The following is a 22,228-nucleotide window of genomic DNA, read 5'->3' on the forward strand; positions in this document are numbered from 1 at the left end:
TCTGGAGTGAAGCTCATTAAAATAGCTCTTCATGTCCACTTATCCACTCACATTACAAAACTCAAGCAAATGGTGTAAAAGTAGCAACATTTTTGCACAAGTGAGTGGAAAAAGTTGCAAAAGCCAAATTTTGCGACTTTTTGAAGCTAAAATTCTGGAGTGAAGGCATGGTAAATCAGGACCTATGTGCTCAATAAAAAGACATGAACGGTACAACTGTATGCTATTGTTTAGCTAGATTAGGGATGCCCAACCTGCGGCCCTAGTGCTGTTGCAAAACTACAACTTCCAGAATGCCTGGACAGCTTACAGCTATCAGCCTATAGCAGGGAATGGTGGGAATTGTAGATTTCCCTAATCTAGCTAAACGAATAGCTAGATTGTATTTTTCTATAAATGTGACTTAGATAACAATCCAATCAAATTTTCTTTGTAATCAATGCAGAAATCCAACTGTATAATAAAAACAAAAATTAAGAATTGTGATAGTTTTAATTGGCACCATATAGTACACCATAAATAGAAGATGCCCAATCACACACCAACATCATGCCAACATGGAACGCAACATAAGCTGGAAAAGGGAAAAAGAGAGGGACTCCATGAGTTCTGCATGATCTTTTGCACTTGTACACACAGCTGGATTCAGTCAGCAGTATTATGGCCTATTACATAATTACATCATAAAAAAGCACACTATTCAGAAAGGAAGCAATGCAGTAATATACATGGCTTCCTGTTTTTATATTTTCTGCTAATAAGCATTTTACAGTAGAGGCTTAGAAGCAGCCGATAAGAGGTAAGAAGTCTCGGTCCGGAGCCTCCTCTGCATAGAGGACTGCAGAGAAGGATGCCACTGTAAATAAGATGAGGTTCATGTGGGGGATGCAGAAATTATCTCTGCTGGGAACCTAGGACGCTGGGAAAATTATAAACATCTGCCAAGTGTTCCTTGCCTGCGCTGCTTGGGATTTCATAAGACTCCAAGACGAGGAAACTACGGCATGTATAATAGATTCCGGGAACAAGGTAGATAACGCATATCTTATAACTATAAGCCTGAGCTTTCCACTATCATCGTCTATATACTCTACAGTACTCCATGCGTTACGTCCTCAACTATCTATCTGCATATCCCTCTATAACTCCTTCACATTTCTTTGCCTCATACATTACAAAATGTGTTCTATTTTCTTATAAAACTGTTGATACTACTCCACATAAATGTATATTACTCCATATACCCTCTCCTCTTATTATTCCATATAACCTCTCCTATATCTCCTCCTTTTACTCCATATAACCTCTCCTATATCTCCTCCTATTACTCCATATAAACTCCCTATATCTCCCCCTATTACTCCATATAACCTCTCTTATATCTCCTCTTATTACTCCATATAACCTCTGCTATCTCTCCTCCTATTACTCCGTATATCATTTCCTGAATCTCCCCATTTAAATCCATATATCCTCTCTTATATTTCCTCCTATTACTCTATATATTTTCTCCTATATCTCCTCCTATTACTCCATAAAACCTCTCCTATATCTCCTCCTATTACTCCGAATAACCTCTGCTGTATCCCCCGCTTTACTCCATATATCCTCTCCTATATTCCCCCGCATTGCTCCATATATTACTCCTCCCATTACTCCATATATCCTCTCCTATATCTTCTGCTATTACTCCATATAACCTCCTTTATCTCCTCCTATTACTCCATATAACCTCTCCTATATATCCTCCTATTACTTCATATAAACTCTCCTATATCTCCTCTTATTTCTCCATATACTCTCTCTATATCTCCTCCTATTACTCCATATAATCTCTCCTATATCTCCTCCTACAACATCATATCACCTCTCCTATATCTCATCCTATTAAGCCATATAACATCTCATATATCTCTTCCTATTACTCCATATAACCTCTCCTATATCTCCTCTTATTACTCCATATAACCTCTCCCTATATCTGCTCCTATTACTCCATATAACCTCTCCTATATCTCTTCCTATTACTCCTAATAACTTCTCCCCAAATCTCCTATTACTCCATATGTCTCCTCCTAGTACTCCATGTAACCTCTCCTATATCTTCTCCTATAACTCCATATAACCTCTCCTATATTTTCTCCTATTACTCCATATAACCTGTCCTATATCTACTCTTATTTCTCCATATAATCTCTCTATATCTCCTCCTGTTACTCAATATACCCTCTCCTATATCTCCTCCTATTACTCCATATAACCTACCCTATATCTCCTCCTATTACTCCTAATATCCTCTCCTATATCTCCCCCTTTTACTTCATATATCCCCTTCTATTACTCCATATAACCTTTCCTATATCTCTTCATTTTACTCCACATAATCTATCCTATATCTCCTCTTATAATTCCGTATAACCTCTCGTATATCTCCTCCTATTAATCCATATAACCTATCCTATATCTCCTCCTACAACCTCTCCTATAATTCCTCCTATTACTCTGTATATCCTCTCGTATATCTCCTCCTATTACTTCCTATTACTCCATATAACATTGCCTATATCTACTCCTATTACTCCATTTAACCTCTACTATATCTCCTTCTATTACTCCATATAATCTCTCCTATATCTTCTCCTATTATTTCATATAACCTCTCCTATAGCTCTTCCTATTACTCCATATAACAACTCCTATATCTCCTCCTATTAGTGCATATAACCTCTCTTATATCTTCTCCTATTACTCTATATAACCTCACCTATATCTCCTCCTATTACTCTATATAACCCCTCCTATTTCTCTTCCTATTACTCCATATAACCTTGCCTATATCTCCTCCTATTACTCAATATAACATCTCCTATATCTCCTCCTATTACTCTATTACTTCGAATATCCTCTCCTATATCTCCTCCTATTACTCTATATAACCTCTCCTATATCTCTTCCTATTACTCCATATAATCTCGCCTATATCTCCTCCTATTACTCCGTATAACCTCTCCTATATCTCCTCCTATTACTCCATATAACCTCTCCTATATCTCCTCCTATTACTCCATATATCCTCTCCTATAACTTCTCCTATTACTGCATATAACCTCTCCCATATCTCCTTCTATTCCTTCATATAACCTCTGCTATATATCCTCCTATTACTCCATATATCCTCTCCTACATCTCCTCCTATTACTCCATATAAACTCTCTTATTTCTCCTCCTATTACTCCACATAACCTCTCCTATATCTCCTCCTATTACTCCATATATCCTCTCCTATATCTTCTCCTATTACTCCATATAACCTCTCCTATATCTCCTCCTATTACTCCATATATCCTCTCCTATATCTCCTCCTATTACTCCATATAACCTCTCCTATATCTCCTCCTTTTACTCCATATAACCTCTCCTATATCTCCTCCTATTACTCCATATAAACTCCCTATATCTCCCCCTATTACTCCATATAACCTCTCTTATATCTCCTCCTATTACTCCGTATATCATTTCCTGAATCTCCCCATTTAAATCCATATATCCTCTCTTATATTTCCTCCTATTACTCCATATATTTTCTCCTATATCTCCTCCTATTACTCCATAAAACCTCTCCTATATCTCCTCCTATTACTCCGAATATCCTCTGCTGTATCCCCCGCTTTACTCCATATATCCTCTCCTATATTCCCCCGCATTGCTCCATATATTACTCCTCCCATTACTCCATATATCCTCTCCTATATCTTCTCCTATTACTCCATATAACCTCCTTTATCTCCTCCTATTACTCCATATAACCTCTCCTATATATCCTCCTATTACTTCATATAAACTCTCCTATATCTCCTCTTATTTCTCCATATACTCTCTCTATATCTCCTCCTATTACTCTATATAATCTCTCCTATATCTCCTCCTACAACATCATATCACCTCTCCTATATCTCATCCTATTAAGCCATATAACATCTCATATATCTCTTCCTATTACTCCATATAACCTCTCCTATATCTCCTCTTATTACTCCATATAACCTCTCCTATATGTCATCCTATTACTCCATATAACCTCTCCCTATATCTCCTCCTATTACTCCATATAACCTCTCCCTATATCTGCTCCTATTACTCCATATAACCTCTCCTATATCTCTTCCTATTACTCCTAATAACTTCTCCCCAAATCTCCTATTACTCCATATGTCTCCTCCTAGTACTCCATGTAACCTCTCCTATATCTTCTCCTATAACTCCATATAACCTCTCCTATATTTCCTCCTATTACTCCATATAACCTGTCCTATATCTACTCTTATTTCTCCATATAATCTCTCTATATCTCCTCCTGTTACTCAATATACCCTCTCCTATATCTCCTCCTATTACTCCATATAACCTACCCTATATCTCCTCCTATTACTCCTAATATCCTCTCCTATATCTCCTCCTTTTACTTCATATATCCCCTTCTATTACTCCATATAACCTTTCCTATATCTCTTCATTTTACTCCACATAATCTATCCTATATCTCCTCTTATAATTCCGTATAACCTCTCGTATATCTCCTCCTATTAATCCATATAACCTATCCTATATCTCCTCCTATAACCTCTCCTATAATTCCTCCTATTACTCTGTATATCCTCTCGTATATCTCCTCCTATTACTCCATATAACATTGCCTATATCTACTCCTATTACTCCATTTAACCTCTACTATATCTCCTTCTATTACTCCATATAATCTCTCCTATATCTTCTCCTATTATTTCATATAACCTCTCCTATAGCTCTTCCTATTACTCCATATAACAACTCCTATATCTCCTCCTATTAGTGCATATAACCTCTCTTATATCTTCTCCTATTACTCTATATAACCTCACCTAAATCTCCTCCTATTACTCTATATAACCCCTCCTATTTCTCTTCCTATTACTCCATATAACCTTGCCTATATCTCCTCCTATTACTCAATATAACATCTCCTATATCTCCTCCTATTACTCTATTACTTCGAATATCCTCTCCTATATCTCCTCCTATTACTCTATATAACCTCTCCTATATCTCTTCCTATTACTCCATATAATCTCGCCTATATCTCCTCCTATTACTCCATATAACCTCTCCTATATCTTCTCCAATTACTCCATATAACATCTTCTATATCTCCTCCTATTACTCCATATATCCTCTACTATATCTCCTCCTCTTATTTCATATAACCTCTCCTATATCTCCTCTTACTACTCCATATAACCTCTCCTATATCTCCTGATATTACTCCATATAACCACTCCTATATCTCCTCCTATTACTCCATATAATCTCTCCTATCTCTCCTTATATTACTCTATTACTATGAATATCCTTACCTACATCTCCTCCTATTACTCTATATAACCTCTCCTATATCTCCTCCTATTACTCCATATAACCTCTCCTATATCTCCTCCTATTACTCCATATATCCTCTCCTATAACTTCTCCTATTACTGCATATAACCTCTCCCATATCTCCTTCTATTCCTTCATATAACCTCTGCTATATATCCTCCTATTACTCCATATATCCTCTCCTACATCTCCTCCTATTACTCCATATAAACTCTCTTATTTCTCCTCCTATTACTCCACATAACCTATCCTATATCTCCTCCTATAACTCCATATAACCTCTCCTATATCTCCTTCTATTAATCCACATAACCTATCCTATATCCCCTCCTATAGCTCCATATAACAACTCCGATATCTCCTCATATTACTCCATATAACCACTCCTATATCTCCTCCTATTACTCCATATAACCTCTCCTATATCTCCTTATTTTACTTTATTACTCTGAATATCCTCACCTACATCTCTATCTATTACTCTATATAACCTCTCCTATATCTCATCCTATTACTCCATATAACCTCTCCTATATCTCCTCCTATTACTCCATATATCCTCTCCTATATCTTCTCCTATATCTTCTCCTATTACTCCATATAACCTCTCCCATATCTCCTTCTATTCCTTCATATAGCCTCTCCTATATCTCCTCCTATTACTCCATATATCCTCTCCTACATCTCCTCCTATTACTCCATATAAACTCTCTTATTTCTCCTCCTATTACTCCCCATAACCTATCCTATATCTCCTCCTATAACTCCATATAACCTCTCCTATATCTCCTATTAATCCACATAACCTATCCTATATCCCCTCCTATAGCTCCATATAACCTCTCCTGTATCTCCTCTTATTACTCCATATATCCTCGCCTATATCTTCTCCTATTACGCCATATGTCATCTTTTATATCTCCTCCTATTAATCCATATAACCTCTCCAATATCTCCTCCTATAACTCCATATAACCTCTCCTATATCTCCTTCTATTAATCCACATAACCTAATTTATATATTTTCCTATAACTGCATATAACAACTCCCGTATCTCCTATTATTACTTCATATATCCTCTCCTTTATATCCTCCTATTACTTCGTATATTCTCTCTTTTATCTCCTCCTATTACTCTATATAACCTCTCCTATATCTCCTCTTATTTCTCCATATACTCTCTATATATCTCTTCCTGTTACTCCATATACCCTCTCCTATATCTCCTCCTATTACTCCATATGACATCCCTTATATCTCCTCCTATTTCTCCATATAACCTCTCCTATATCTCCTCCTATTACTCCATATATCCTCTCCTATATCTCCTCCTATTTCTCCATATAACCTCTCCTATATCTCCTCCTATTACTCCATATAACCTCTCCTATAGCTCCTTATATTACTCCATATAACCCCTCCTATATCTCCTCCTATTACTCTATTACTCCGAATATCCTCTCCTATATCTCCATATATTACTCTATATATCCTGACCTACATCTTCTCCTATTACTCTATATAACCTCTCCTATATCTTTTCCTATTACTCCATATATCCTCTCCTGTATCTTCTCCTATTACTCCATATATCATCTCCTATATCTCCATATAACCTCTCCTATATCTCCTCCTATTACTCCAAATAAACTTTCCTATATCTCTTTCTATTACTCCATATAACTTCTCCTATATCTCCTCCTATTACTCTATTACATAGAAACATAGAATGTGTCGGCAGATATGAACCATTTGGCCCATCTAGTCTGCCCAATATACTGAATACTATGAATAGGAAAAATTCGTACCTGGGATTTTACTTTCCTTGAGTCCGGAGGCAGCACAGCATGGGTTAATAGTGTGACATCTTCTTTCTAGGACCGCCCACCTAGTAAAACAAGTAATCAATTAATTAAATTAATAGCCTCCCCTATAAGGGTCACCTCCCAGAATGCCTCGGCGTGTTAAAGAAATAGACTCAGACAAACATATGCACAAAAACAATTTATTAGGGAGGGTATACTTGTGCTGCCTCCGGACTCAAGGAAAGTAAAATCCCAGGTACGAATTTTTCCTTTCCCCTATCGTCCTCCGGCAGCACAGCATGGGATTTTTATAGATCTCATAGGGAGGGACTTTCATCCACGGCTGCTGACAAAACCCCAGTACCAAAGGCTGAGCTCCTAGCATTGATGTCCAGACGATAGTGCTTAGCAAACGTCAGAGACGAGGACCATGATGCGGCATTGCAAATATCTTCAATGGGAACTTGCGCCATTTCTGCCCAGGAGGTTGCTGCAGCTCTGGTGGAATGGGCCCTGATTGGAAAGGGTGGAGGAAGGGCTTCAAGAGAATAGGCTTCCATAATTGTTGATTTTATCCACCTCGCAAGAGAGTCCTTAGAAGGCAGTTGTCCCTTTCTTGGACCAGCGAAGAGAACAAAAAGATTTTCGGTTTTCCTGAAGTCTTTAGTTCTCTGGAGGTAGATCTGTAAAGTTCTCTTAACATCTAGAGTATTCAGAAGTATCTGTTGTTCGTTAATCGGATCAGGAAAGAATACCGGGAGAAATGATTCCCTATTCTTGTTAGCTGAAGAAGGTACTTTCGGCAAGAAAGTCGGAATTGTACGCAGTAGGACTCCATCTGGTAAAAAGCGTACATAGGAAGATCTGGACGACAAGGCTTGTAGTTCTCCGAGCCTCTTAGCGGAAGTGACGGCCGTCAGAAATAAAGCCTTATAAGAAAGCCATTTGAGATCTACATCTTGTAAAGGCTCAAAAGGTGCTGAGGTAAGTCTCTTTAGGACTAAGGAAAGGTCCCAGATAGGTGTAGGGTCCCTATGTACCGGTTGCAGTCTTCTAATTGCCTTGAAGAACCTGAGGATTAGAGGGTGATGAAGGAATCGTTTTTCTGTCATAGAGTTAATGGCAGTCATATGGGCTCTCAAAGTATTTGGTTTGAGACCTTTCTGAAGCCCATCTTGTAGAAATTGCAGCACTGAAGAGACGTCAAGGTCATTGTGGCCAGAATCAGAACTCCAGGATACAAATTTCCTCCATATTTTAGAATATTTCCTGTTAGTCGAGTCTTTGCGAGAGGCAAGAAGAGTATTAATGACGGACTGTGAGAGACCTTTTGCTTCTAATTTAGATCTTTCAACTTCCAGGCGGTAAGATGTAGACGGTCTAGACTCTGATGATATAGGCCGTTCTGGAGAAGTAGATCCGGACGTGGAGGGAGCTTCCAGAATTCTCCCCTGGACAGATGAAGGAGGAGCGGGAACCATGACCTCCTTGGCCAGAAGGGGGTTATCATTATTACAAATAGAGGCTTCTCTTCTACTATTTTCCATAATGTCTTCGGAATGAGAGGAAGTGGGGGAAAAACGTAGGCGGAAAGGTTCTTCCAACTCATTGAGAAAGCATCTACCACTGCAGGATTGTCGGAGATCTTCAGAGAACAGAACCTGCTTAACTTCTTGTTCGTTGCAGATGCCATCAGATCCCAAGACGGACAACCCCACTTGGCTACAATGCTTTGGAAGACAATAGGATTTAGTTCCCAATCTGCTTGGTTGGCTATTTTCCTGCTCAGAAGATCCGCTTGAGTATTCGAGGAGCCCCTGATATGCAGAGCTTTCAACTCCGCAAGATGTGATTCTGCCCATCTGAAAATCTTCTTGCATAACTGCAGCAGGGGCCTGCTTCTCGTGCCCCCTTGCTTGTTCAAATAGAATACCGTGACAAGATTGTCTGAACGGATCAGCACTGACTTCCCTGACACCTCGGTCTTGAACTTGTACAGTGCTAATATTACAGCTTTCAATTCTTTGTAATTTGAAGACTGTCTCATTTCTCTGGAGGACCAGCGGCCTTGCACCCATTTGTTCTGGAGGTGCGCTCCCCAGCCCTGGCCAGATGCATCCGTCGTGATGATTACTGAAGACTGAAACTGGAATTTCTTCCCTTTGATCAGATTGCTTGAGTGAAGCCACCATTTGAGGCTCTGCACTGTGGAGGAAGATAACTTCACCTTTGCCCCCAACTGGTAACGACTGCGCCGCCAAGCCTGGAGTAAATTCTGCTGAAGATCTCGGGTGTGGATATTCGCCCAAGGCACTGCATCCGCAACAGCTGTCAGATGTCCCAGTGTTTTCATAACTCTGTGGACGGACGGTGAGGGCAGAGATATTAGTGTCTTCACTTCCTTTTTTAATAATTCCATCTTTGGTAGAGGAAGGTATAACTTCATGGAGACTGTGTCTATCAGGAAGCCGAGAAAAATCTTGGAAGTGGAAGGAATCAGATCGGATTTTCCCCAGTTTAACAGGAAACCTACAGACTGGAGAAGTTTTATGGTCTCTTCTAGATGATGCTGCAGACGACTCTCTGACTCTGCAACGACAAGCCAGTCGTCCAAATAAGGGAAGATCTGAATCCCCTGAAGACGAAGCTCCACAACAACAATGACAGCAATCTTTGTGAAGATCCTTGGGGCAGAACACAAGCCGAACGGGAGGGCCTTGAATTGGAAATGCAGCGTTCTCTTCCCCATCCTGATGGCGACTCTCAAGTATTTTCTTGACTGCAACTGGATCGGAATGTGGAGGTATGCGTCCTTTAAGTCCAGAGAGGACATAAACTGATTCTTCCTGAGGACCGCAGTAATGGACCTTATTGTTTCCATTTTGAAATTGATTTTTTTCATGCAACGGTTCACATAGCGGAGATCTATAATTAAGCGGCTTTTTCCGTCGGGTTTGGGAACGCGAAAGACTCTGGAGTAGACGCCTGTATATTCTTGATGAACTGGAACTGGTTCTAAGGCTCCTTTTTCCAGGAATTCTTTTAAAAGCTGGATGATCTTTAGATCTCTTCCATCGTTGAGAAGAAACCTGTCTCTTAGTAGATGGTTGAACTCTAGGGCATAGCCATTGTGAACCACATTCAGCGCCCAACAATCTGAGGTAATCTGCTGCCATTTGGAGTAGAAGAATGCCAGGCAGATCTGGTAGATCTGTTATCGTCGGTCTTCTTTCTAGACTTCTCCGTAGGAACCCAGGTTCTACGGTCAGATCTTCCATGACTGGACCGGCCTCTAAAGGTAGATCTTCTGGAATCTTGACCCCTGTAGGGACGAAAAAATCTTTTGTCTCTGCGTTTAGGCTGTGGAAAACTTAATGCTTTATCTTCCATATTGGCCTCAAGAAGTTTATCAAGATGAGAGCCGAATAATTTGCCAGGTTCGAAGGGAAGGGAACACAGGTTACTCTTTGAAGAGGGGTCTCCAGACCAGAGTTTTAGCCATATGGCTCTTCTAACAGAATTAGCGAGTGCCATGTTCTTAGCAATAAGCCTTAAGGAGTCAACTGGAAAGTCGCAAAGAAATTCTGCCGCCAGTTTCAGAGACGGAAGTTGCCGAAGTAGATCTTCCCTGGAGACGCCATCTTCAATGTCTCTGCCTAATTGGCTGAGCCAAACCCTCAGAGCACGGGCTACAGGTACCGTGGCCATAGCTGCTTTATTCATAGAAGCGAGATACGTATGTAATCTCTTAAGCAGAGCATCCGCCTTTTTCTCCATAGGGTCTTTTAACAATGCTGAATCATCTGAAGGGAAGAAAGATTTTCTTGTTAATCTGGTTACTGCTGAATCTACTCTGGCAGGAGACTCCCAGCTTGTGGATTCCGCAGGATCAGTCTTATAGATATTCTTGAATCTAGATCCTAGATTAATTCTGCCTACCGGTTGCTCCCATTCTTTATGCATTATTGCATCTAGGACCGGATGGCTGGGAAACACGGGAGCCTTCTTCTTAGGGAAATAGAAGGGATCATCCTCCTCACGAGTACCGAATTTCTCCTTACTGGCTTCCATGATATTTTTAACTTCTTTTATTAAACGGTTCGCATCCTTTTTATTAAACAGAAAATTATCTTCAATGAAGTGCGAATCTGAATCGGTAGAAATCTCGCCTTCCGAACGAAGAGACTCCTCAGAAGATGATGGGGATAAACATGGCTTCTTTGATCTCTTCTTTTTAGATTGTTTAAGGAACTCTTTGAACAGAGACATAATCTTTTCTGTTTCGGCATCAGACGGATTATCTGGCTGAGTACAATCCTTACAAATATTGGAGGAATGATCCGCGGGTAACTGGTGAAGACACGAGATACAGAGAGACGACTGCGACTTCTGTTTCTTTTTGGATGGCGAGGAATCCTGCGTATCGCGGTGACACCTGACACATAGATCCTGCGGGAAATCATCAGGGAGCGGCTGTTCACAGGCCTGACACATCCTGTGTCTGCTCTTTCTGGCTCTCTTTTCCCCCCTGCTTGATGAGGTGGACATCTCTGAAATGCTGGAGCTCTGCTGCCTGGTACAAGGGCACCGAGCTCCAGCTAAAAACCGCTTTAAATACCTTACAAGATTTGAATTTGGCGCTCAAACAGGGCCGGGTGCGCCAGTGATGTCATCCGGAAGCGCCTGCGTGTCACGATGCGTTCCACCGCAAAAACCGGAAGTTCGGCTCTTGACTTCCGGTCGCGCTGCAAACCGGAGAACCGGGACCTGCTGCCGAAGAACCAGGGGCTTCGGGGATGGCGCCAGAGCGGTCGGGAGTGGAGCCAGGGGACACCATGGCTATTCCCACTGCCACGGCCATAACCGTGTCAAGGTATTGCGGCCACAGAATTCTTCCTATAGGTGGGCTACATCCTATGTAGAAGAGGACAAATAAAAAACACGCCGAGGCATTCTGGGAGGTGACCCTTATAGGGGAGGCTATTAATTTAATTAATTGATTACTTGTTTTACTAGGTGGGCGGTCCTAGAAAGAAGATGTCACACTATTAACCCATGCTGTGCTGCCGGAGGACGATAGGGGAAAGCCCCTGGCCCTATCTTATATAAAGGATGGCCTTATGCCTAGCCCATGCATGCTTAAACTCCTTCACTGTATTTGCAGCTACCACTTCTGCAGGAAGGCTATTCCATGCCTCCACTACTCTCTCAGTAAAGTAATACTTCCTGATATTACTTTTAAACCTTTGCCCCTCTAATTTAAAACTATGTCCTCTTGTAGCAGTTTTTTTTCTTTTAAATATTCTCTCCTCTTTTACCTTGTTGATTCCCTTTATGTATTTAAAAGTTTCTATCATATCCCCTCTGTCTCGTCTTTCTTCCAAGCTATACGTGTTAAGGTCCTTTAATCTTTCCTGGTAAGTTTTATCCTGCAATCCATGTACTAGTTTAGTAGCTCTTCTCTGTTCTCTCTCCAAAGTATCAATATCCTTCTTGAGTTATGGTTTCCACTCCAGTACTGCGCACAATACTCCAAATGAGGTCTCACTAGTGCTCTGTAGAGCGGCATGAGCATCTCCCTCTTTCTACTGGTAATGCCTCTCGCTATACACCCAAGCATTCTGCTAGCATTTCCTGCTGCTCAATGACATTGTCTGCCTACCTTTAAGTCTTCTGAAATAATGACCCCTAAATCCCTTTCCTCAGATACTGAGGTTAGGACTGTATCACTGATTTTATATTCTGCTCTTGGGTTTTTACGCCCCAGGTGCATTATCTTGTACTTATCAACATTAAATTTTAGTTGCCAGATTTTTGACCATTCCTCTAGTTTTCCTAAATCCTTTTCCATTCGGTGTATCCCTCCAGGAACATCAACCCTGTTACAAATCTTTGTGTCATTAGCAAAAAGACACACCTTGCCATCGAGGCCTTCTGCAATTTTGCTGATAAAGATATTAAACAATATGGGTTCCAGAACAGATCCCTGAGGTACCCCCACTGGTAACAAGACCATGGTCTGAATATACTCCATTGACTACAACCCTCTGTTGCCTGTCCCTCAGCCACTGCCTAATCCATTCAACAATATGGGAGTCCAAGCACAAAGACTGCAATTTATTGATAAGCCTTCTATGTGGGACAGTAGCAAAAGCCTTCCTAAAGTCTAGATAAGCGATGTCTTCTGCACCTCCACCATCTATTATTTTAGTCACCCAATCAAAAAAATCAATAAGATTAGTTTGACATGACCTCCCTGAAGTAAACCCATGCTGATTTTCATCTTTAAATCTATGGGATTTTAGATGTTCCACAATCCTCTCCTTAAGTATGGTTTCCATTAATTTCCCCACTATTGATGTCAGGCTTACTGGCCTATAGTTGCCCGTTTCCTCCCTACTGCCTTTCTTGTGAATGGGCACAACATTTGCTAATTTCTAATCTTCTGGGACGACTCCTGTTACCAGTGATTGGTTAAATAAATCTGTTAATGGTTTTTCTAGTTCACTGCTAAGCTCTTTTAATAGCTTTGGGTGTATCCCATCAGGCCCCTGTGACTTATTTGTATTAATTTTAGACAGTTGACTTAGAACCTCTGTAAAGACACATGCATCAAAAGATTCATTAGTCTTCCTTCCTAACTGAGGTCCTTTTCCTTCATTTTCCTTTGTAAAAACTGAACAGAAGTATTCATTGAGGCAGTCAGCTAGTTCTTTATCTTCTTCCATATACCTTCCTTCTTTTGTTTTTAATTTGTTAATTCCTTGTTTTAGTTTCCTTTTTTCATTTATGTATCTGAAGAATGTTTTATCGCCTTTTTTCACTGACTGAGCTAATTTCTCTTCTGCCTGTGCTTTAGAAGCTTATATAACTTGTTTGGCCTCTCTCTGCCTAATCTTATAAATTTACCTGTCACCTTCACTCCGAATATCCTCTCCTATATCTCCTTCTATTACTCTATATAACCTCTCTTATATCTCCTCCTATAACTCCACATAACCTATCCTATATCTCCTCCTATTAATCCACATAACCTATCCTATATATCTTCTCCTATTGCTCCATATAACATCTCATGTATCTCCTCTTATTACTCTATATTTCCTCGCCTTTATATCCTCCTATTACTCCATATAGCCTCCCCTATATCTTCTCCTATTACGCCATATATCATCTTTTATATCTCCTCCTCTAACTATATAACCTCTCCTATTTCTCCTCCTATTAATCCACGTAAACTAATTTATATCTCTTCCTATTACTCCATATAACTTCTCCTATATCTCCTCTTATTACTCCATATAACATTTCCCTATATCTGCTCCTATTACTCCATATAACCTCTCCTATATCTCCTCCTATTACTTCATATATCCGCTCCTATATCTCCTCCTATTACTCCTTATAACTTTTCCCCAAATCTTCTCCTATTACTCCATATTTATATTTCATCCTAATACTCCATATAACCTCTCCTATATCTCCTCTTATTTCTCCATATACTCTCTCCTATATCTCCTCCTATTACTCCATATAACCTCTCCTATATCTCCTCTTATTACTCCATATAACCTCTCCTATATCTTCTCCTATTACTCCATATAAGCTCTCCTATATATCCTCCTATTTCTCCATATGATATCTCCTGCTTTTACGCCATATAAACTCTTCTATATCTCCTCCTATTACTCCATATAACACTGCTTGTCACCAGCCTTTGGCCAGGGAACCAGCCTTCTGAGAGAGAGAGGGACAGTTAGCTCAGGCCTTTCCTCAGCATCAAAACTTCTACTGCCTGGGAGTAGACTAGAGAAGCTAGCTCGGTGTATTGCCTGTATTGTTCTGCACTTCAGCTCCTCCAGTAAAGAAGTACCCTGGTTTACTGCAGACCCTGACTCTCTAGACTTATGTCCCATTGGGGTGCACCATGCCTTCCCTTCCCTTCTGGAAAGTAGCAACACATGGTGACATCTAAGCATTGGGGCCCCCCGTAATCTGGCCACTGCACCTGTATTTCCTCGTATTACTTTTTTTCATGACAAGGTCTCGGTGCCATCACCTTAGTCAATATGGCGTTTATGTTAGAGACATACATTTTGAAATCATATCTGTCTCCATTGTGTCTAAAAGAACAAGACATTTCCATATTTACATATACATGGAGATTTAGTAGGACTGGTGTAGTGTACGCATGTCTTAATTTGTCCTGCGCTGGTGTGACATACAAATATAGTGTTGAGCACGAATATTCGAATCGCGAATTTTAATCGCGAATATTGCCACTTCGAGAATTCACAAATATTTACAATATAGTGCTAAATATTGATATTCGCGAATAGTGTTGAATATTCTAATCGCAAATTTATCACAAATTTATCGGGAATTTATCACGAATATATTACATTGCAGCTTTTCGCAATCAAGTATGCAATGACTGGAGATCACGAATTCTCAAATTTGCGAATTTATGGCGAATATTCGGCCAAAAATTTGCGAAATATCACAAATTTGAGTATTGCTTATGTCATCAGTATACAAATACAGAGGAACATGTCTCTTCTGAATCTAGCGCAGCAGAATGGAAATCTATTGGAGCTGGAGTAGATTTTTGGTGTAATGTTCCCCAGTTTTCTGGTGCACATGTTGTTAGATGAGTTGGTCGCAGAGAGTTTGCCCGCAGCATGCCTCCTCCTGCCCATGCTTCACCCACTTTTTTAGAAAAGTAGAGATAAAAAGGATGAAAAGTCATAAACTTTTGCAAAAGTTTGCAACTGTTCCACACCAGAAAACTGGCATAGAGACATAATAAATCTCCCCCACCGTCTTCATTATAAAAAATATGTTTTTTGTATACATCTCCTATGCAAACCTAGCATCTCCATAATTACAGACTACACATTAATGCTATGTGTAGTCTGTTTATGCGGTTCTGTGTTGTTCCATTCCCTCTCTTTCAGCTTATCATTAACCTACCTATGCTGATTAAAGGGATTGTCCTAGGAAGACAACTTATCCCCTATCAACTTGATAGTGGATAAGTGTCTGATCGGTGGAGATCTGAATCCTGGGGCCCCCGCAACTAGGGGGCCAATGCTCCCCTGTTTGAATGGAGTGGTGATCACTACCGCTCCATTCAGCTGTGTTCAGGTACCTCAGGTAATCCTACAGAGTTGAATGGAGCGGCAGACATGTGGGGAGCACGGGCCCTCGTTCTTGCAATTGTTGGGGGCCCCAACGATTGGATTATCTTGTTGATAGGGGATAAGTTGCCATCATGGGTTAAACCCTTTAAGAAGAAACACTTGAAGAGACATCCACATCTTCATAAGGGCTGTGTACACAAAGCAAAACAATTTGATCATAATCACAGTTGCCTCATTTTTTGTTGCAGATACACTGGAGTAATAAAATATGGCTTTGCAAAAGTATGTACACCCTTTAAATGTGAGGACCCTTTGAGTTCTCTTTTACATAGCGAGCTCCATCCCTCTTTACATAAAGATTAAACTATGCCTTAAGACCTCCGGCTTTAGCACCCTCAAGGCTTTCCGTATAATACCGCCCTTTTCTGCACCATTTGTAGATGTTTCTCGCACTCTACTCAGCAATAAAACAATCTGAAAGTCCCAGGGAAAAAAAAAACATCAGTGCATCTCACACCAGCCGACTTCCTTCCATCTATTGTTTTGTCAAAGTCTGTAAGAGTCAGACAGCAGCAGAAATTCTTTCTTTCTAAACCCTACAGCCGCACTGAGATTCACACCGCTGTCCAATGAAGCTCCTCTCCATCCTCACGCTGGTCTTCAGAATATGGTGTGTTTTGGGTAAGTTTCCCCTTCATTTTCACTCTATTTGGCACTTCACGCTTCACATGGTAGCTATCAATGCAAGTGATGGGGGAGTTCAGGAAGCTGAGATACGGGGTGTTGTTTGGCAGGATGTTTGTGATGGAGAGCTGGTGGTTCTCTATGAGGTTCTTCTCTTCCTGACCAAGTGCTGGTCTTCAGATTCTGCTCGATGGGAAAATAGGGAGCATCAGCTACCTCGTGTGAAAACCTTGTCAAACTGCACGCCATACCTTATCTTCATGAACATCTGTGGGATATGAACATTTTAAGGCAGTGAAATCAGGTTTGATGTCTGGGGATTGACAATTTGTTATGTTTCAGTTTTTAGATAATCTGCTGGGTTATTCATGAAACAAAACAGTTCTTAGCTCAAGTATTTGTGTCGCTTAGAGCCAAAAAGTCTGCATGGGGCTTGAAGGGGGAGATGCTGGGAGCTGGGCTCATTATATGGTCCACCAGCCCTTGTTTATTGACAGATTAAAGAGATATTTCCATCTGGGACATTTATGACATATCCTGGCCTGATAGGTGGAGGTCCCACCTCTGGGACCCTCTACTATCTCGGTGAACGGAGAGCACGCATATGCATGGCCAGCTCTCCATTCACTGAAGCGTACACTCGGCTATTTTCCAAAGTCCCATAGCAGTGACTGGAGGGCAAGAGTGGCCACCCTCCCTTCACAAATTTAGTATTTCCAAAAATACCCGAAACAGCAATCAACTATTTTCAGAAGTCCCATAGCAATGAATGGAGGGTGGCCACGCATGTGCAGCTTGCTCTCCATTCACTTTAGTGGGAGGGGGTTCCACAGGTGAGACCCACATCTATCAGACATTTACGGCTAGAGATGGCCTTGCGGTTCGCCCGGCGGTCATTTCACGGCGAACTTTGCGTGTTCGCGATTCGCCGAACATATGGAGATATTCGCGCCCGCCATATTCTTTTACATTGTGAAGAACTTTGACCCATGACACATCCATTAGGTGGTACAGGACAGCCAATTGAGACGTTTTAGCACATGGACATACCCCTTAGCTTATAAATAAACCTGATCTGGCCGCCATTTTACATTCAGTGTTTTGCCAGTGTAGATAGAGGTTGCTGTGTGGAGCAGGGACATGCTGTTAGGGACACCAAACACTAGCTATTAGGGCCACAAAAGTCATTTTATAGGTGTGCTATCGATAGGTGTGATACACAGAGGGGTGCGATATACTTATAATATACTTTTATAATGAGTCAAAAACACATAGATCTATATAGTGATCACCTGAAAGTCAGGGGCCTAGCGGCTTACTAGGGCCATTTTTATATAGGGTAAGGTTCCGGACGGGGTCGCTCTTATCAGGGCGGGTGGTCTGTGGTTAGGCTATCAGGGCCAGAATAGCACCCCCCTGTAGGGCAATATCAGGGACAGTTCTTTGCCCACCCTGTCCTTCAATACCACATCATCATCTAGCCCAGGGATAGATGTTTTTTGGTTTCCCTCCGGGATTCATGGATGTGCACTGGAACCCCCCGGATTGTGGTAGGACATATGGTTTCTGATTTGGTGCCGCTGAGCACCTGATTTAGTGCTGCCGAGCACTTGTTATTGCCGACCACGTCTATGCTTTTTGCTTAACTTTAATAATTACATTTATTTTCATTTTGAGGGATATCTTCCATTCACACGTCCGCAAAATGGGTCTGCATCCGTTCCGCAATTTTGCAGAACAGGTGCCGACCCATTCATTTTCAATGGGGCCGGAATGTGCTGTCCACATCCGCATTTGCGGATCCGCACCCGTGCTTCCGTTTCCGAAAAAAAATAGAAAATGTCCTATTCTTGTCCGCAATTGCAGACAAGATTAGGCATTTTCTATTATAGTGCTGGCGTTGTGCGGTCCACAAATTGCGGAATACACATTGCCGGTGTCCATGTTTTGCGGATCCGCAAAACACTTACGGACGTGTGAATGGACCCTCATAGTAACATTATTAAAGGTTACGTTTTAACTTTATGTATATTCTAATGGATTGCCTTCCTTGTACAATGTTATAATATGCTTTCTATGTTAGAAAGTATATTATAGTGCATTTGTATTGTGCGGCAGTTGTGTGCGGTTCTGCTGCGATACTGCAGGTATATAGAGGCACAAGCGTTATTGGAACAAATAATTTCTACTGGTGTGATATACCAGTCGTCCCCCAAAAAAACTGATTGAAGCGGGGTGTTATATACCAATAAACTTTCTTTATAGTGCATTTGCGCATGCACGAAAATTATATTGCCGATATTTCGCATTGAAAAAAATAATGAATGGAGATCGCAAATTCGAATAATACATCTGGTATGTCACTGTCCATGTTGTGGGACTATTTGTGCACTTCTAGTAATTATTTCTTGGCTGCAAATATGAGCTGAAGGTTTTTCAGGTTCGTCTGCCATTAAAAGGAATAGGACCCGCCGCGAACTTGCGGTTCGCGAACATTTGATCGCGTTTGCACGATCGCGTTCGCGAACCGTCCTGGCACATGTTCGTCCATCACTATTTATGGCATATCCTATCAATATGCCATAAATGTCCCATGTGGGAATACCCCTATAAGGGCCATGCTTGTAGATATGAGTGGCTAAGCTCTGCTCCTCGATTGCTCCACCATAACCACCTGTATGGACATACACTTTGCACACTGGCACAATCAAGGCTAATCTTTGAGGCGTGAAACCATTTCAGTCGCACATAAAGAATCAGATTTCCCCTGCTGACATCTGAGGCTCTTGACCACCATGAATCTGAATATTAACCACTTCAGCCCCCCTACCTTAAACACCCTTAATGACCAGGCCACTTTTTACACTTCTGACCTACCCTAATTTAACCGTTTATTGCTCGGTCATGCAACTTACCACCCAAATGAATTTTACCTCCTTTTCTTCTCACTAATAGAGCTTTCATTTGATGGTATTTCATTGCTGCTGACATTTTTACTTTTTTTGTTATTAATCGAAATTTAACTATTTTTTTGCAAAAAAATGACATTTTTCACTTTCAGTTGTAAAATTTTTCCAAAAAAACGACATCCATATATAAATTTCTCTCTAAATTTATTGTTCTACATGTCTTTGATAAAAAAAAATGTTTGGGTAAAAAAAAATGGTTTGGGTAAAAGTTATAGCGTTTACAAACTATGGTACAAAAATGTGAATTTCCGCTTTTTGAAGCAGCTCTGACTTTCTGAGCACCTGTCATGTTTCCTGAGGATCTACAATGGCCAGACAGTACAAACACCCCACAAATGACCCCATTTTGGAAAGTAGACACCCTAAGGTATTCGCTGATGGGCATAGTGAGTTCATAGAACTTTTTATTTTTTGTCACAAGTTAGCGGAAAATTATGATTTTTTTTTTTCTTACAAAGTCTCATATTCCACTAACTTGTGACAAAAAATAAAAACTTCTATGAACTCACTATGCCCATCAGCGAATACCTTGGGGTGTCTTCTTTCCAAAATGGAGTCACTTGTGGGGTAGTTATACTGCCCTGGCATTCTAGGGGCCCTAATGTGTGGTAAGTAGTTTGAAATCAAAATCTGTAAAAAATGGCCGGTGAAATCCGAAAGGTGCTCTTTGGAATGTGGGCCCCTTTGCCCACCTAGGCTGCAAAAAAGTGTCACACATCTGGTATCTCCGTACTCAGGAGAAGTTGGGCAATGTGTTTTGGGGTGTCATTTTACATATACCCATGCTGGGTGAGATAAATATCTTGGTCAAATGCCAACTTTGTATAAAAAAATGGGAAAAGTTGTCTTTTGCCAAGATATTTCTCTCACCCAGCATGGGTATATGTAAAATGACACCCCAAAACACATTGCCCAACTTCTCCCGAGTACGGAGATACCACATGTGTGACACTTTTTTTGCAGCCTAGGTGGGCAAAGGGGCCCACATTCCAAAGAGCACCTTTCGGATTTCACAGGCCATTTTTTACAGATTTTGATTTCAAACTACTTACCACACATTAGAGCCCCTAGAATGCCAGGGCAGTATAACTACCCCACAAGTGATCCCATTTTGGAAAGAAGACACCCCAAGGTATTCCGTGAGGGGCATGGCGAGTTCCTAGAATTTTTTATTTTTTGTCACAAGTTAGCGGAAAATGATGATTTTTTTTTATTTTTATTTTTTTCTTACAAAGTCTCATATTCCACTAACTTGTGACAAAAAATAAAAACTTCCATGAACTCCCTATGCCCATCACGAAATACCTTGGGGTGTCTTCTTTCCCCTTGTAAGGTAAGTGAAACCAGAAACACACTTACCTGCCACAGACACACTGACTGGAACCCGTGCACAAGTGCTGGTGTCCACACAAACATTAAAGGACACAGCACACACCACAAACCACACAGGGACCCAGGACACCCATAGCTGCAATAAACGTAAGACACCATAAAAACATCTTCTCTGACCACAAGGGTGGCCCTCACTGGACAGATGGAATATGAAGACCAGGAGGATAGCTCCAGCATACACCATGGCTGGAGTACCCCCCAGCTTCAGGCATCCAGCAGAGGCTAAATAGCCCAAGCAGCCACACCCACATAAACCCTAGTGATAACAAAACACTAGGAAGGGAGTTAACCCTTCCAACACCAGACAAGGGGAGGAAGCCACTTAAAGGGTAAGTGCACACACAAGCATGCAAAAATACATGTTGCCGCAGGCAACAACATGCGTGGCAACCATGTCACGGTAATCACCCAGAAGGCCGAGACACTGCAACCGCATGCACACACAGCAACACATTGCCGCGGGCAACCGCAAGTGTAGCAACAGTGTCACAGTGCACACCATAGGCCGTGACAACATCGCACAAATATGTACACAGGGTTCCGGCAAAGAGTACCACCAGGGAAGGCCGGAAGCAGCTAAAATTCTGATATTTCAGTGCAATTTTCAAAAGAATAATTGCTCAATTTAAAATCGGCCATAATCTGTTGTTTTTGATACGATCGGACAATCAGTGTCCAATTGGACATTATAAAGGGGTGGGGGTTCGTTTTTTATTGATTTTTTTAAATGTTTGAGGTGATATCAGCCAAAACTACAGTCTGAGTTACAGTAAATATTAGAAGAACTTGGAGGTTAATGTTGTTTTTCTGAGATACCTAATA

The 22,228-nt window shown here is 40.9% G+C and overlaps 1 protein-coding gene across 2 annotated transcripts in view; it reads left to right on the plus strand.

Annotated features, from left to right (window-relative positions):
* The first annotated feature begins 745 nt into the window (after nt 1-745).
* Nucleotides 746-22,228, plus strand: part of ICAM5 (intercellular adhesion molecule 5) — a 73,956-nt gene continuing 52,473 nt past the window's right edge. Inside the window, exons 1-2 of one of the 2 annotated variants that reach the window (XM_040414926.1) lie at nt 746-1,029; nt 16,964-17,042. In XM_040414926.1, the coding sequence (XP_040270860.1) occupies nt 16,991-17,042 (52 nt within the window). In that variant the 5' untranslated portion in view covers nt 746-1,029; nt 16,964-16,990. The remainder of the gene's footprint in view (nt 1,030-16,963; nt 17,043-22,228) is intronic. The other variant, XM_040414927.1, reaches the window with a different exon arrangement.

This window comes from Bufo bufo, chromosome 1, assembly GCF_905171765.1.
Source record: "Bufo bufo chromosome 1, aBufBuf1.1, whole genome shotgun sequence".
In the NCBI taxonomy this organism is placed as follows: domain Eukaryota; kingdom Metazoa; phylum Chordata; class Amphibia; order Anura; family Bufonidae; genus Bufo; species Bufo bufo.